Source organism: Delphinus delphis, chromosome 5 (assembly GCF_949987515.2).
Source record: "Delphinus delphis chromosome 5, mDelDel1.2, whole genome shotgun sequence".
Taxonomy (NCBI): Eukaryota; Metazoa; Chordata; class Mammalia; order Artiodactyla; family Delphinidae; genus Delphinus; species Delphinus delphis.
In genome coordinates this window covers 136,867,772-136,881,677 of record NC_082687.1, presented here as the reverse complement: position 1 = coordinate 136,881,677, position 13,906 = coordinate 136,867,772, and the positions used below count along the sequence as shown (strand labels likewise).

General features: G+C 50.6%; 1 protein-coding gene across 4 annotated transcripts in view; it reads left to right on the top strand.

Annotated features, from left to right (window-relative positions):
- The window catches only part of RGS12 (regulator of G protein signaling 12), a 117,506-nt gene that overhangs the window by 63,216 nt on the left and 40,384 nt on the right, over positions 1-13,906 (top strand). For all 4 annotated transcript variants that reach the window (XM_060013044.1, XM_060013043.1, XM_060013046.1 and 1 more), the window contains one exon: positions 5,320-5,341. In XM_060013044.1, the coding sequence (XP_059869027.1) occupies positions 5,320-5,341 (22 nt within the window). The remainder of the gene's footprint in view (positions 1-5,319; positions 5,342-13,906) is intronic.

Below are 13,906 nucleotides of genomic sequence, written 5' to 3'. Positions count from 1 at the left end.
TTCCTGCCCCATACCCCCTGCTCTCTTCTGTGCTCCGTCCAGCGAGCAGTCGCTTTAAAACTTAGCCGATCGGGACTTCCCTGGTGGTCCATTGGCTAAGACTCCGCGCCCCCAATGCAGGGGGTCTGGGTTCGATCCCTGGTCAGGGAACTAGATCCCACATGCCGCAACTAAGGGTTCTCATGCTGCAACTAAAGATCTCGCATGCCACAACTAAGACCCGGTGCAGCCAAATAAAAATCAAATAAATAAATATTAAAAAAAAAACAACTTAGAGGATCAAGCTTTTAAAAGGCCAAATGAATATAAATTAGATGCAAATTGAATTGTTAGGTTCTTAAGGCTTTTCATCATTGGGATTATCTCTTTTTTCAAAACGTTTAGGCAAGTTACAAGCCTTTGGTCTCTTATTTTAAGAACCAGAGATGGTTATTTAATATTTCTTATGTTCAAAGTAGGAAATTTTGTCAGTAGCTCAAAATTGAAAATATATATCTGTATATTACCATGTACCGCGTCATTAGGAAATGATATATGCTCATAACTGCTATTGTCAAATGTCACTGACAGACTCGGCCTTGATAAACCAGAATCATATAGCACTCTTCATAGAAATTATCTAGAACGTTCAAAACATTAATTAAAAATAAAATATCTGTGCACATGTGTGGCCCAGACACATTTCCTGCTGGGAATAGATCCAAATCAGCTCACACTGAGCTCTCAGGTGTAAGAGGCTGACCTGAGGCATGGAGATCGTTTGAACTTAAATTACGTGTCTAAATACTTTGTAAGTTTTTAAAAGCAAATGTATTTACGTTAGCGTAAACCCCAGTCTTGGAGACATATCATAGACCTTTTTAGCGCTGTTTAGTTATGGTATGTGTTTAAACTGTAAGCACAGAAAAATGCTCACTTTCCGGCACCTTTTAACCGGCAGCTTGTTTTCTGCAGCTGCACTTTTTATAAGAAGAGCGTGTGATATGGGAATGCGGGAAGAACCCAAGAAGTACAGGCTAATGAAAACACGTTGATACAAATTATACTGAGTATGAGAACAAACGTTAGGCGAGTTAAGTTTTAGTTTGTGAAAACGTTTATAGTGGTCTAAGCAGGCCAGGAAATTGGGGGATGCCTAACTTTAAAAGTCACGTTGAGCTGCAGTTGGTCCTTCTCACCCTTTGTGGGGGATCTTCTTTGGGAATTATCTGTGGGGGTTTCTGAATGTTTGCCATTTTCGATGCTTCCCCTGTCAACCAGGATGTGCTTGAAAAGTGCAAGCCAGGCTCAACAACGGTAATTGGGTCAGAATTGGACGTGCCGATCCCAAGGTCAATAGAAGCGATTTGGGGGTGGCCTGCCTTTCCCCCAAGGCTGTTGTCGGCAGGTTGCTTGCCTGCACCGTCTCATCTGCTCCTACGCCAGGCGCTGGCCCCCGCCCCCGCCCCCTCCCGTGACAGCACCTGTCGCCCGTGCTGCGCTGTGTCACCTCTTTCAGCCTCACCTCCTCTGATATTGAAGCCCCTGTGATGTGCTCCGTAGCCTGCTTCCGTATCCTTCTCAAAACGGCCAAGGAATCAGACGCTGTCTAGGGATCCAGCGGGCCCTTTTGGGGGATATCTCACGTCGGTTCACGTGATGGCCCAGCTCTGTCACTCCCAGGTGTGTGCTTATAAATGGAATAAATATTAGAGAGTAAATGGGAGAATTAGGTTAATGATAATTATACATTATTTGCAAGTTAAGTAATCTGGTCAGGAAGTCATCATCGACTTCTCCAAAAGTATGGAAACTTGGAGCGGGACAGTAGTTTTGTGTCCAGGTGATATTGAAGTGCGTCTCCATAGAGCTCTACTTTCGGATTAACGTCTGGTTGGGATGGAGACAGTTGCCAGGATAACAAGTCGCGAACAGAGAAGGTGGGAGACGCGAGGCAGGGCTGCGTACCTAGTTCCGGTGATCCTTCTGCATTGATTCGTGTCAGGAGCCATCCCAGAGCGAACTTGCCTCTCGTCAAGGATTTCTGTGCAGAGCTTAGGGCCTTGGTTGGGCGGGGATATCCGGCCGCTCGGGGAGAACCCTCAGCACACAGAGGCCACCAGCCTGTGGCTCCACAGACGCCTACTCTTGGGACAGCTACCCAAAGTGGGGAAAGGGAAGGAAGTACATCCCTGAGGCTGTGGCTTGTAGACTTTGAGTCCCTCCTGGAAAATGCGGCACAACTGAGACTTGGACCCAGGATGCCTCTTCCTGGTGGGCATCGTGGAGAAGTTCCCGGAGGGATGGCCTGTGGGCAGAGCAGCTCTCACTCCTGAGGGGGTTTCGCTGGCCCTGCTGCAGGCTGGCCAGGATTTCCTCTCTGTGCACCCTCCCAGTGCAGCCTAGTCTCTGCTGCTTGTTTCCTGTGCCTCCTCTCTGTGCTGCCACCCGTGTGATTTCTTTCAGGTCTGTCTTCCAATCCCCAAATTTTCTCTTCAACCTCTAATCTCTGTTAACCTCTCTACTGAGTGTTTAATTTCAGCAGTTGTAGTTTTCATTGTCAATCGTTCCGTTGGGTTATTTTTCATATCTACCACCTTACTTCCTCTTTTCTGTATTGCAACTTTTATTTCTTCACAATTTCATGGTTATTTGACATCTGTATTAGAACCTTCCAGTGTCTGAGATTCTGTTAATTGCTATTTCTGCTGGTTCTTTCTCGTGGTGGGGTTTCCTTGGGTTTGGGGGGGGATTTTTGAATTGTGAGCTCACGTCTGGGCAGGCTCACACTCTTGGAACTCCTGTGGGCCTTCCCGGAGGATTTGTGTTTGTGGTTGCCGGAGCTGGGGCTCTTTGCCCCATGAGCGTCCGAGTGAGTGGACACGCGCCGCTCAGCCCTGCGTCCCGCCTGGCGGCCTTGGCGTCTGCCGGCTGCTCTCCGTTCCCCCCCCCCCCCCCTCCTTCACGGTGCCCCTTGCTTCTGTGGAGCAGCAGTGTGTTAGAAAGCACGTTTGTTTCTGCGCTAGCTTCACAATGTGTCTATAAATCTAAAACTGCTCTAAAAGCACGTTTGGGGAACTTTACCTGGATCTGTTCACACTGCACCAGAGGGCCCCCCACGCTGGAGTCTGGCGGCCCCCCAGCTGGAGCCTCTTCAGATGCGCTGAGCCCGCCCTGCTCGCCGTGTCCACGCTCCCCAGCCCACCCCGCCTCCCCGTGGGCTGCCCGCACTCAGCGGCCACCTCCTTCTTGGCTTCAGGCACTCTCCTGTCTCCTGGATCTTGAGTTCAGTTCATTTTGGGGATGCGTGTGAGATTTTTTAGTGCATTTTGTTCAGTCTGCTGAAGCCTGAGACTTTAGTTTTAGTCATGATTGTAACATGAAGTGAGCCACGTCTTTCACATTTGTGGATTTTGCATTTTATGACTTATTTTTCAAAATTGTTATTGATAGTATTTCTGCTTCTGTGTATGGCCTTGCAGATTTTCTTCTCATAATCTCAAGGGAGTAATTTGCCTTTGATATTATTTAATTTACAACACGATCGTAGGTGATTTGTTGTGAGCACGGGCAGAAGGACAGCCTCCCACAGTGCACTCGTCCACCCTGGGAAGGAGACGCACCCCGCGCTTCTCTGGTGGAAACCAGGCCCTTGGCGTGTGAGGGCTGGTGGCTCGCCGGGGCCTGCGCACTGCCTGCCTGTCTGGCAAGATGAAGGTTTCAAAGCTGGACCCACAATAGCCTGTGTCTTTACTATTGAAAAATATACGGATAAGGTACCAGGTCATAGTTCCAGAGTATTTCTGACCGAGGGCTCACGATGGTGTGAAACGCTGACGAGCCCCATCCTAAAACCGTCAGGAAGCCTCTTCTTCTCGCTGTCAGAGGACAGACCCTTGGGGGCAGGAGGGTAGGTGTAAGTCCCACAAGGTGAGGGGCTGCGACCAAGAGCGTCCCTTGTCTTCCGTGAAGTCAAGGAGGCAAGGTCTGGGGGGCCCTGGCGCTGGCGACGGGAGGGCCAAACAGTGAGTAGGGGATGCAGTTGACATGGTGGCTCTTTTCAAAATTCAGCCACAAATACATGCTTTCTCTCCCCCGGGGGGATGGGGCTTCCACCGGAAGCAGCTAATCTGGGGCACCTCTGTCCTCACTTGTTTGGCTTTGGCCTTAGGGGTCTTAAAACATGACCTCTGCTTGTTGGGGGGGCCCAGAACTTGGGAAGGGGCTCCCCGTTCACCCTCCACGCCATGCACTCCGGTCTCCCTTCCCTCTGCAGAGAGGAAGGCGTGCAAGGCCTGGGGGTTCTGCAGTGGGTTTATTCTTAGGGCGTGGCTGGGAGGTTTCCTTGCGCCCAGCCCAGCGCTGGGCAAAGACGCAGAGGGCAGCACGCCCGCTCCGGTGCCCGGCACCGCACCAACGGCCCGCTGGCCCCCGTCCCTGCCTTGGGGCCCTCCTGCCCGCTGCTCTCGGAGCTGTGCCTGTGCCGTGACCAGGACATGTCAACAAGGCAGCAGGTTGCCCTGCACGGAACCCGCTCCCCTTCCCGCGGTGAAGGCTCCCTGGTGTCTGTGCCACCGACACCCTCTCCTGCCTCCGCCCAGCTTTTCCCTTTCCCGACTCCTTCTCCGGAGCCCTCTCCCTCCATGTCCCAGGTGACCTTCCCTAGGTTGCAACCTCAGAACTGTTGACCCACAGGCGGGTCCCCAGGGGGCCTTGCTCAGCTGTCCCCATCGGAGGATTGCTCAGAGCTCTTCGGGAGCCCAGCCCGCCTGTCGTTCCAGGACCTCCCTCGATGGCCTCCTCCCTCCAGTCCTGGCCTGTCCCCATCTGTCTGCTCAGGGTGGCTGGGCCTGGTGGTCGGGGTTGGCTGTGGGCGAGCCCCCAGTCTGCTACCACCGGGGCGGTTTCACCCCTGCGCGGGCCGGGCCTCGGCGTGAGAGCGCCGAGCGGGGCTGTGATGTGCCCAGGGCAGCGCCTGGCCCTGGACGGACAGTGGGCAGGGTGCCTGCCTCCTGGACGTGGGTGCGCCTCACGGACTCCAGCCCGGGCTGATCAGACCGAAGTTGTAACACGGTTCTCACCGAGGTTGTTACTAAGACGGCGATGTCAAACGTGCTGGGATTTGTCCCCAAGTGGAGATGGGCTGCTTCCGCCCGGCCTGCTCCCCGGCTCGCCCAGGAAGCGCAGGGACGCGCCCCAGTGAGGCGGCTGGTCTCCTGGACACCCGCTCCCAGAACGGGGACGGCCAGAGTCTGCTTTTGCTCCTCACGTGGACGTGCTATCATCTCCTGACCTGTCATGAGGCCCAATTAACTCATGTCTCTCTCTCTTTTCTTTCAGTCTGCAACTGTGTCTGATGGTGGTAAGTCACAATTTCTGATGTATATTTTTATTATTTTTAACGATGTTTTCAAATGTGGAGTGTATTTGCTGTTGGCTCTCTCGTAACGATGTTTTCTTGGCCTTTCTGCTTCCCTGGGTGGGGGGAGGGTTTAGTCGGGGCCAGTTTGGGGGCAGCTCTCCGTTCCTCCCAGTGGCTGCCACCTGGGGTTTGGAAGCAGTTTATCGCAGGGACGTGCTGGGTGTGACAGCACCCTCGCCCGTCCCCTCGCATTCCTGTGCCAGCAAGTAAAGACCTGCTGCCTGCCTTGCAGAACCAGCTTGTAAACCAGCAAGTGGAGGTTGTAGAGCTCTCGCTGAATTTGAGCAAATTCGGGTGAGACGCTCGGTTGCTAAATTTCCCTTTCTTAGGAAAAGTTTAGTAGATAATTGGAGAGGTGTGGGATGAAGAGGAAGCTTACTTTCTGCCTTTAAGTGGTTTTGTTCAGGGGGTTCTTTTAATGGGACTTCCCCGAAAAGCAGATGGCCGGAGATATCCTACTTCACTTAAGATATTTCTCGATGTAACCCTTATCATTTTAGTTCCGTGAGTTTTAAAAACCCTTCAAAATGATTTGGAGAGTTTCTTCCAAATGTTCCTTATTTCTGATAATACTCATAAAAGTCCTATGCTCACAGTTTTGGTTTTTTTAACTTGTTTTTAATTACTCTGTTCTGTCTATTGAGAGTTGAATTTTGTAATTTGTCAGAATGTATCAGCACTTTATTTTCATTTATTTGCTGGCTGTGGGTCCCAAGTACTGCCAGAGCTGGGGAGTCACGGGGTTCAACGTTACCCTCTTTATTGTAAGCTAAAGAGAAACCAAGGGTTTCTGTTGTCCAACAACTACAGACTTCAGTCATGAGCCTTAGACAGGGTGGCAGATACGCGGCGGGGCTCGGCCTGGAAGGTGACGCCAGTCACCCTCCGCCGGCTGGGGTCAGTCCAGCCGTGGGAAGTACGAGAAATGTGCAGATACCTGAAGCTGAGACCAGACAGATCCTCAAGTCTGTGTCTGGGGATTTATTTTTTTAATAAAAGGAATTATGTTACCTGTCTTATGTACAACAATAATCATGTCATTTAATCACCTTAAGCTAGGAGTGGGAAAAGCTTCCCTAATGAAAGGAAATAGGACCTGTAACCAACTCCAGGATGAAGTGAGTGGTTTTCACAGTGTTCTGTTCATGTTCACCTTTCTCCTGTGCGCTCATTTATCTTTTCTGCTAGAAGGCATTCATTTCTGCAGGACGTTTATACATTTGCGAAGTTTATTTAAAATGTTCAATTTAATCATAATTATTAAGCTTTATTCATCTCTAAAGTTTTCTTCTGTCAGGGGTAGATGCAGGAACCCCGGGGAGTTTTATTATGTACTTCATTTTACAATTTTTGGAAAGTTAAACTTCCCAAGTGTGGGAAGTCCCAGACTCACAGCCCTGTGTCCTTTCTAAGGAAGTGGTGTCCTGGCTGGTGGCAGTGGTCCCCCTGCCCTGCTGGGGCTCCCCACCCCCAAGTCCCTACTTCTCTTCCTGCCTCAGGCCCCGGGCCACTCAGGATGGGCCCCTCCCTCATGAGTCCCTCTGCGGCAGAGCAGGGAGGGGGCAAGGTCACTATTTCTTGAGCACGCCTTCAATTTCAGGGACTGCACCAGACAGTTGTGTGTGTCCTATTGAGTTTTTCCATGCTTTTATTATTTTCCATCTTCAATTTCTTTTCTGCTTACAAATAAGAAGAAAAAGCGATCTCATTTATTCTGCACGTTAGTTCCAGGAGGTGTGTGTTATACTCAGCCATCTTTACAGGTAGAAGCACGCAGGCAGAAGGAGGGTCACACAGACACCAAGTTAAGAGGCTGGGCCCAGGCTCTGAGGTCTGCCTCACTGCAGACCCAGGCTCACAGCGCCCTGCTCCGCGTCTCAGCCCTGGACCCTCCAGTTCCTGACACCTGCTTCCTGGGGTCACCTTACCCCATCCGCAGTCGGGGCTGGTGAGAGGATCCAGGCACAAACTCAGAACGTGTGTCCACAGAGATGTTTCATGTTCGTGCTGAGCAGGAGGTTCCGGCTCCTGGGGGCCTGGGAGCTCCAGGAACAAACTGCTTCTATGGGAAACGAGTCCTGCAGTGACTCAGGACCGGCTTTGGGGAGCAGCCTTTTCACAAGCCGCGCGGCCTCCACCTAGCCGTCGGCCTGGTTTGGGTGACTAATAAATCAGCACTCAGGAATGTTTTGTGTTCAGTTCACCTTGCCGGTGAGGTCACTTGGACTCGTTTAACTTTTGGACTCATTTCACACTTCATACCTTTATTATGTGTGTTCTCACCATATAGCTAGTTTTGTGGCTTTATTTTAAGGAAGCTGGACAATGCTGCTTTCGCAATCTTTGTCAACCAGAAGTGTGTCTTTTCGATTTCTCAGGAGAGTGGCCCAAAGCCAGAGACCACCCTGTGAAGGAAGGATTAGAGGTCAGTCTCTGTGGAGGGCAAACCAGGACCAGGAGGGAGTCCAGGGAGGCAGATTCTACCTCAAGAAAAGGAAGAACATCCTAGCACGTGAGAGGCGCTTAAAAATGCAATGACCTGCCTTGTGGCAACTTGTCCGAACGCTTATTCACCCCGGATCCCCCGTGTGGGAACGGAACCCTGGGGAGCTGGCGGCCACAGCTGGTGGCATTGTAAGGCCTTCCCGAGCAGAGGGGAGAGAGCCTTCCAGTCCCTGAACCGGGGGTTTGGCACAAGGCAGCTTTATTGTAATTAAAGTTTACTCTCTTATTTTCTTTCTTTTTTACCCTGTAGTACCAAGCAGCTTCGCCAGGACTTCCCCTCCCACCCAGCTCCCACACCCTGGAAGGGCCAGGCTGTCTCTGCCGATACTGGACCCGCCCTTTGAGGTTGGGAAGTTGGGGCATTAGGGAGCTTTCGAATAAACGCCTGCACCTGCAGGCACGTGTCGGGCTGTGACCATGGGGGACGCGGCTCTGGCTCCTGGGGTCTGGGGTCTGGGGTCTGGGGTCTGGGGCACGGGGCACGTTCTCTCTAGCTGCTTCATACACATACCAACCTAGCCTTTCCAACCTCGCTCTTTCTCCCCAAGCATGCTGTGGCCCCAGGGTCTCCCCGTGACCTTCCTCCGTCTCCGCCCCCTGAATCCCGGCCCCTCCCACTTCCTCCGCCTAAACTCCGCCCCTCGCGGTTCGCTCCACCCCCCGGGCTGGCAGACTTCCTCCCCTAGTCTCCCGCGGCCCCTCAGACGCGTGGGGTCTCGGTGGGCTCCCACAGCACTGTCCGCTGCCAGCGTGGTCTCCCCGGCCTGGGGCAGCGCCCCCCGGAGCCCTGCGCCGACCACCCCGGCCTTCACTTGAGCGTCAGCCTAGGCTTCATCTCCTTCCGACACTGCTGACGAGGTACCATCATTTTAATTATTTATCGGTGTCACTGGCTTGTCTGCTCCCTCCACCCACTGGACAGTGACCTTCGCGCGGTGGCTTCAGCACAGCGATGGCACGGGAGGTGTTTGTCAAGTGAATATTGAATTCGGGCATTTACAGTATGGCAGACAGCAGGGCCTCGGGGCTAAGGCCTGCGTTAGGCCGTTAGGGCGGTGGCTTTCAGTTTTTCCTTCTTCGTGAAACCGTCTCAAAAAAGAAGCAAGCGAGCTTAGTAGAATCCCATTCTGTAAAATACGGCAGCAGAACTGTCTGCTGGGCGTGGCCAGGGCCTTTGAGGATGCTTCTGCATCCGCGGCCCCAGTGTCCACGGGGACACGCGTGCAGTTTCTTCTGTCTGACAGATCGTTCTGGAGTGGATTTTAAACTCTGTTGCCATAAATTAATAAGCAGTACTTTGTAATATTTCTGATTATTGTTCTAACATAAAAACCGGGACCTTTTGAAATCAGAAATAATATCTGAGACGAAAGACATGCATTCTTTAATTGTTGTTTTCTGAATGGAGACGGCCTTTGATTTTATGTCTACTGTCTGCCCTGCTTTTCTCCGTCTGCCCCTTTCCAACGAAGTACAACTTCGGCCAAGCAATAGGACGCCAGGAAGGGGGCCGGCAGGTTAGGAAGTGACAGGGAAGGCGGAGCGCTGGGGCTCCGTGTCACCTGGCAGCTGCGGAGCCCTGGCCACTGAGCCCGGGTGTCACCAGCCTGGGGCACTGACGTTGGCTCCATGAACTCTGGGCCTTGCCTGAGCCGGCTCAGTCCCGGGGCTCAGTACTGGGAGGGGGGACGGGGGTCTGGTGGAGGCTCTGCGCTTGCTGGTTAGTTCCTTTGTAACTGGTAGCTGAGAGGTGTGCTGGCAGGTTAGGCTCATCGGTAGTTACAGTCAACGTGGAGAGCAGCTGAGTATGTGGTGTCGGGCCAATGGTCCCTTAGTGACCAGGACTACGTCATAAGCCTGGGCTGTGAGATGCAGCCAAAGAGAAACCGGTTATAGGCGAGGTCAGCGCCCTAGGTCATGCTCGGTACCCACCCGTGCGTGTTGTTCGGACTCACTTCTGATATCAGTAACCGCTTCCTACGCGAGGCTTTCTTTTTCCCTTTTAAAAATTATTTTATTTTACTTTTTTCCAGCTTTATTGAGGTATAATTGATAAAAAAAATTGTATGTGTTTAAGGTATATGGTGTGATATTTTGATGTACATACACGTTGTGGCATGATCACCACAATCAAGCTAATTAACACACCTGTCACTTCACACAGGCACCTTTTGTGTGTGTGGTGAGAACACTGGGATCGACTCTTCTCAAATGTCAAGTGTACAAAACACTACGATTATAGTCACCGCGCTGTACTTACTCATCTCACAGCTGACACTTTTCATGCCTTGACCCATGTCTCCCCATGTCCCCCTCCCCCCAGTCCCTGGCAGCCACCATTCTACTCCCTGCTTCTATGAATTGGACTATTTTAGATCCCACATAGAAGTGAGATCATACAGTTTTTGTCTTTCTGTGTCTGGTTTATTTCATTTAGCATGTCCTCCAGATTCATCTATGGTGTTGCAAAGGCAGGATTTCCTTCTTTTTTTTTAAGACAATAATATTCCATTATACGTAATATATATATATATATATATATATATATATATATATATATCCACACACCATAATTTCCTTATCTGTTCCTCCATGGGCACTTAACTTGTTTCCATATCTTGACTGTTGTGAATAATGCTGCAGTGAACATGGATGCATATATCTTTCGAGATCCTGCTTCATCTGGATGAATCACCAGGAATGGAGTTGCTGGATCCTATGGTAGTTCTAGTTCTAATTCTTTTGAGGACCCTCCAGACTGTTTTCCACAGCAGCTGCAGCAATGTACATTCCCACCCACAGTGTAGGAGGGTTTCCTTTTCTCCACACCCTCTCCAGCACTCACCTCTTGTCTCTGATAATAGACAAGACTGTCGACTAATGGGTGTGAGGTGACATCTCATTGTGGTTTTGGTTTGCATTTCCTTGAGATCAGTGATGTTGAGCATCTTTTCATGTACCTGTTGGCCATTTGTATGTCTTCTGTGTCTAAGAATATATTCACCTCAGGTCTTTTGCCCGTTTTTTAATCTGCTTATTTGGGTTTTTGTTATTGAGTTGTATGAGCTCCTTGTATATTATGTTTATTAATCCTTTATCAGATAGGTTTGCAAATCTTCGGAAGGAGTTCTGATCACGTGGTCACCGTTAAGCAGGTCAGACCCTCGGCCTCTTTGCTCTCACTCACCAGGGAGGTTTCTAAGAGCCCAAGAGTGTTCTCTTCTCCTTCTTTGAGAAAGTCAGTCAGTTATACTCAAAGGCAATTTAGTTGTAAAAGGTTTTTTTCTATGTTATTAATTTGATTTTTCAGACATATCTTGCCTCTTCTTTTACTTTTTATTCATTTTGTAATAGTATTGATTTTGTCCTCAATCTGTTTCATCAACTGTGCTTTCTCCCCTTTCTCTCATAGAACATGAAGAATTTCTAAAGCTTTTTAGGCTGTGTTTTCTTCCAGACCAGACTTTGTGTTTGCTTTTTGCATATTCTATACCTTCTTTCCTCCGTCCGCCCACTCATCTACACATCCATCTACCTACCCATCCATCCACCCACCCACCCACCCATCCATCCGTCCATCTGTCCACCCACCCACCCACCCATTTACCCATCTATCACGTCATCCTCCCATCTGTGGATGTCAGCAGTCCCCATGGCCCTTAACACTGTGCTTTCTGGCACTGACATTCTTGAGCCCAGAGAGACCACAGTGCCGAGCTCCCGTGTCCTTCCTGCCTGAGCTGACACCCTCAGCACTAGTTGGGCTCTACCCACAAGGGTGTACCCTTGACTTTCCCTGTTTTGTCGGTGCACCTTCCTTCCCCAGGACACCTGCTGGGGACTCAGGGATGGGTTAGACTCGGAACCTGTCAAAACGTTCTCATTTTTTCTCTTTTCTTTCTCTTTTTCTTGTTTGAAGCTTACGGCATCAGACGGTGCCGTCTTTTCTGGTTGCTTTTGCTAAGTTTGTGGCTGATTTTTACTGCCCCTCCTCCGCCCCCGCCTGTGCTGGACGTGGGGGGAGGAGAGTCGGTGGCTCGTCTTCACGTTGCCCACACTTACCTGGGCAGCTGCCGTGTGCCGGTTTGTTTTGTCTTGTTTTGAAATAACTTTCAGTAGGAAACAAAAGAGCAAAGTAGGTGGTCACAGACTAGAGCCTCCAGTCCTCTCCGCCCGTTCCTCCAGGTGCTGGGCGGTGAGTGGTCTCAGGCCCAGCAGATCGCTTTCCAGGGCCCACCGGGGCTCCTTCCCCAAAAGTTTGTACACACCTGGCCAGGGCTGAGCGTAGCTCAGTGGGCATGGCTGCGGGGCCACATCTCCCGGTTCTGCCCGCTTCGTGACCCTGCTGGACACCCGGGGAGCCATGGTGAGCACAATCTGGGCCATCTCCAGCCGAGGGTCCTCATTCCCCACCTCCAGCCTTGGGACCCCTCCCGCCTCTCGCCTAAGGCCAACCCTCAGCCCTCCATCCAGGTCTGCCTCCCAGCTCTGTTTCCCTCGCGCTTTACTAAAGTTCACAGTAAACTTTGGTTTCCAGAAGTGACTCTTACTGCTTCAGGGGTTTGGGGTTTAGAGGGCCTCTCCTTTAACACCATCGTGTGTGAGAGAATACATCAAGGCACAGAAAAACTCCTGTTGCTTTGGTCACTCTCTGGAAAGAGCTGACTCCCCCCGGGCAGCTCTTGGCTAGCCGCCCGCCCCCAATCCGCTCACACCGTGCGCTCCACGGCCACGGAGGGAAGCTCGCAGGCCGCCGTCGTCTCTCTCTGTGTCTTGTCTTTTCTCGAGGCCTGATGGCACCTTCTCTGCCTGCCTGGTGGGGTCGCGGTGCAGGAGTGGGCCCTGCGCGTCAGGCCGCTTCCGGGGCTCTTACAGCAGCTGCCTGGTGGTGAGGGTTACGTGCCTGTTAATTGAGGGAGTTAAACTGCACCCTTCTTTAAGATACTAGGTATTGGGTCTTCCCTGGTGGTCCAGTGGTTAAGACTTTGCCTTCCAGTGCAGGGGGTGTGGGTTCGATCCCTGGTCGCGGAGCTAAGATCCCACATGCCTCACGGCCAAAAATCCAAAACATAAAACAGAAGCAATATTGTAACAAATTCAGTAAAGACTTTAAAATTGGTCCACATCAAAAAAAAATCTTTAAAAATAAAATATGAGGTACTATGATCTCTAGTATTTTTGGCAATGAATTTGCATCCTGTAAAATTATGAAAGAGAAGGAGAAATGTAAAGGTTTCAGAGTGGTGTCATGGGTATTTGTACAGAATTCGGGTGAAGCCATATTTTCCTCATCAGAAGAACAGTGCAGCCTAATTGCACATTTTCAAAAATGTTTGCTAACTAGTAGAGATGGAATGTTAATTTGTTATTTGCTGTGTGGGAGGGGTTGTTTTAACCAGAAGTCTTTATTTCAGTTTAATATATTGTAACATACCTTATGGTCTGCTTTGAACCTAAAAATTATACCCAGAGTTGCATAGTGTATTTATAGGGTACGAAGTACTAAGTATTTTGTAAACACTAGTCAGACTTGGAGTTTAGTTTTTGGAAGGATAGAGACTCGATTTCTGCCAAGATTCTTTGCAGTGTGCTGATTTCTTTCCAGTTCTACAAGATATTTGGAGAGAGTTTTTATTAGTAATTATTTATACTGTGAAATTTTTTTCAACCAAACAGAAGTTCGAAAGTAATAAACCAGTGACCACATACCTTCCTCCTAGAAGCCACGCCAGCTAACGTTGGGGCGTATTTGCCTGAGGCCTTTCCTCCAAAGCACTGCAGTCACTGTGGAAGGGGGTCCCCTTTGTGACCCCTTCCTGTGTGCGTTCCTCATCCTCCCCCCAGAGGCCCCACCTGGAAGCAGGTGTGTCTCCTTCCACTCCAAGGGGATTGATTAGTTTGATTCTTGGGGGGAAAGCGTCTCTTAGGAAACCGTAGCATGCAGAGCAGTGTAAGGACTGGTCTAGTAAGCCGTGTGTCCCGTCAGGGGAGCAGTCACCC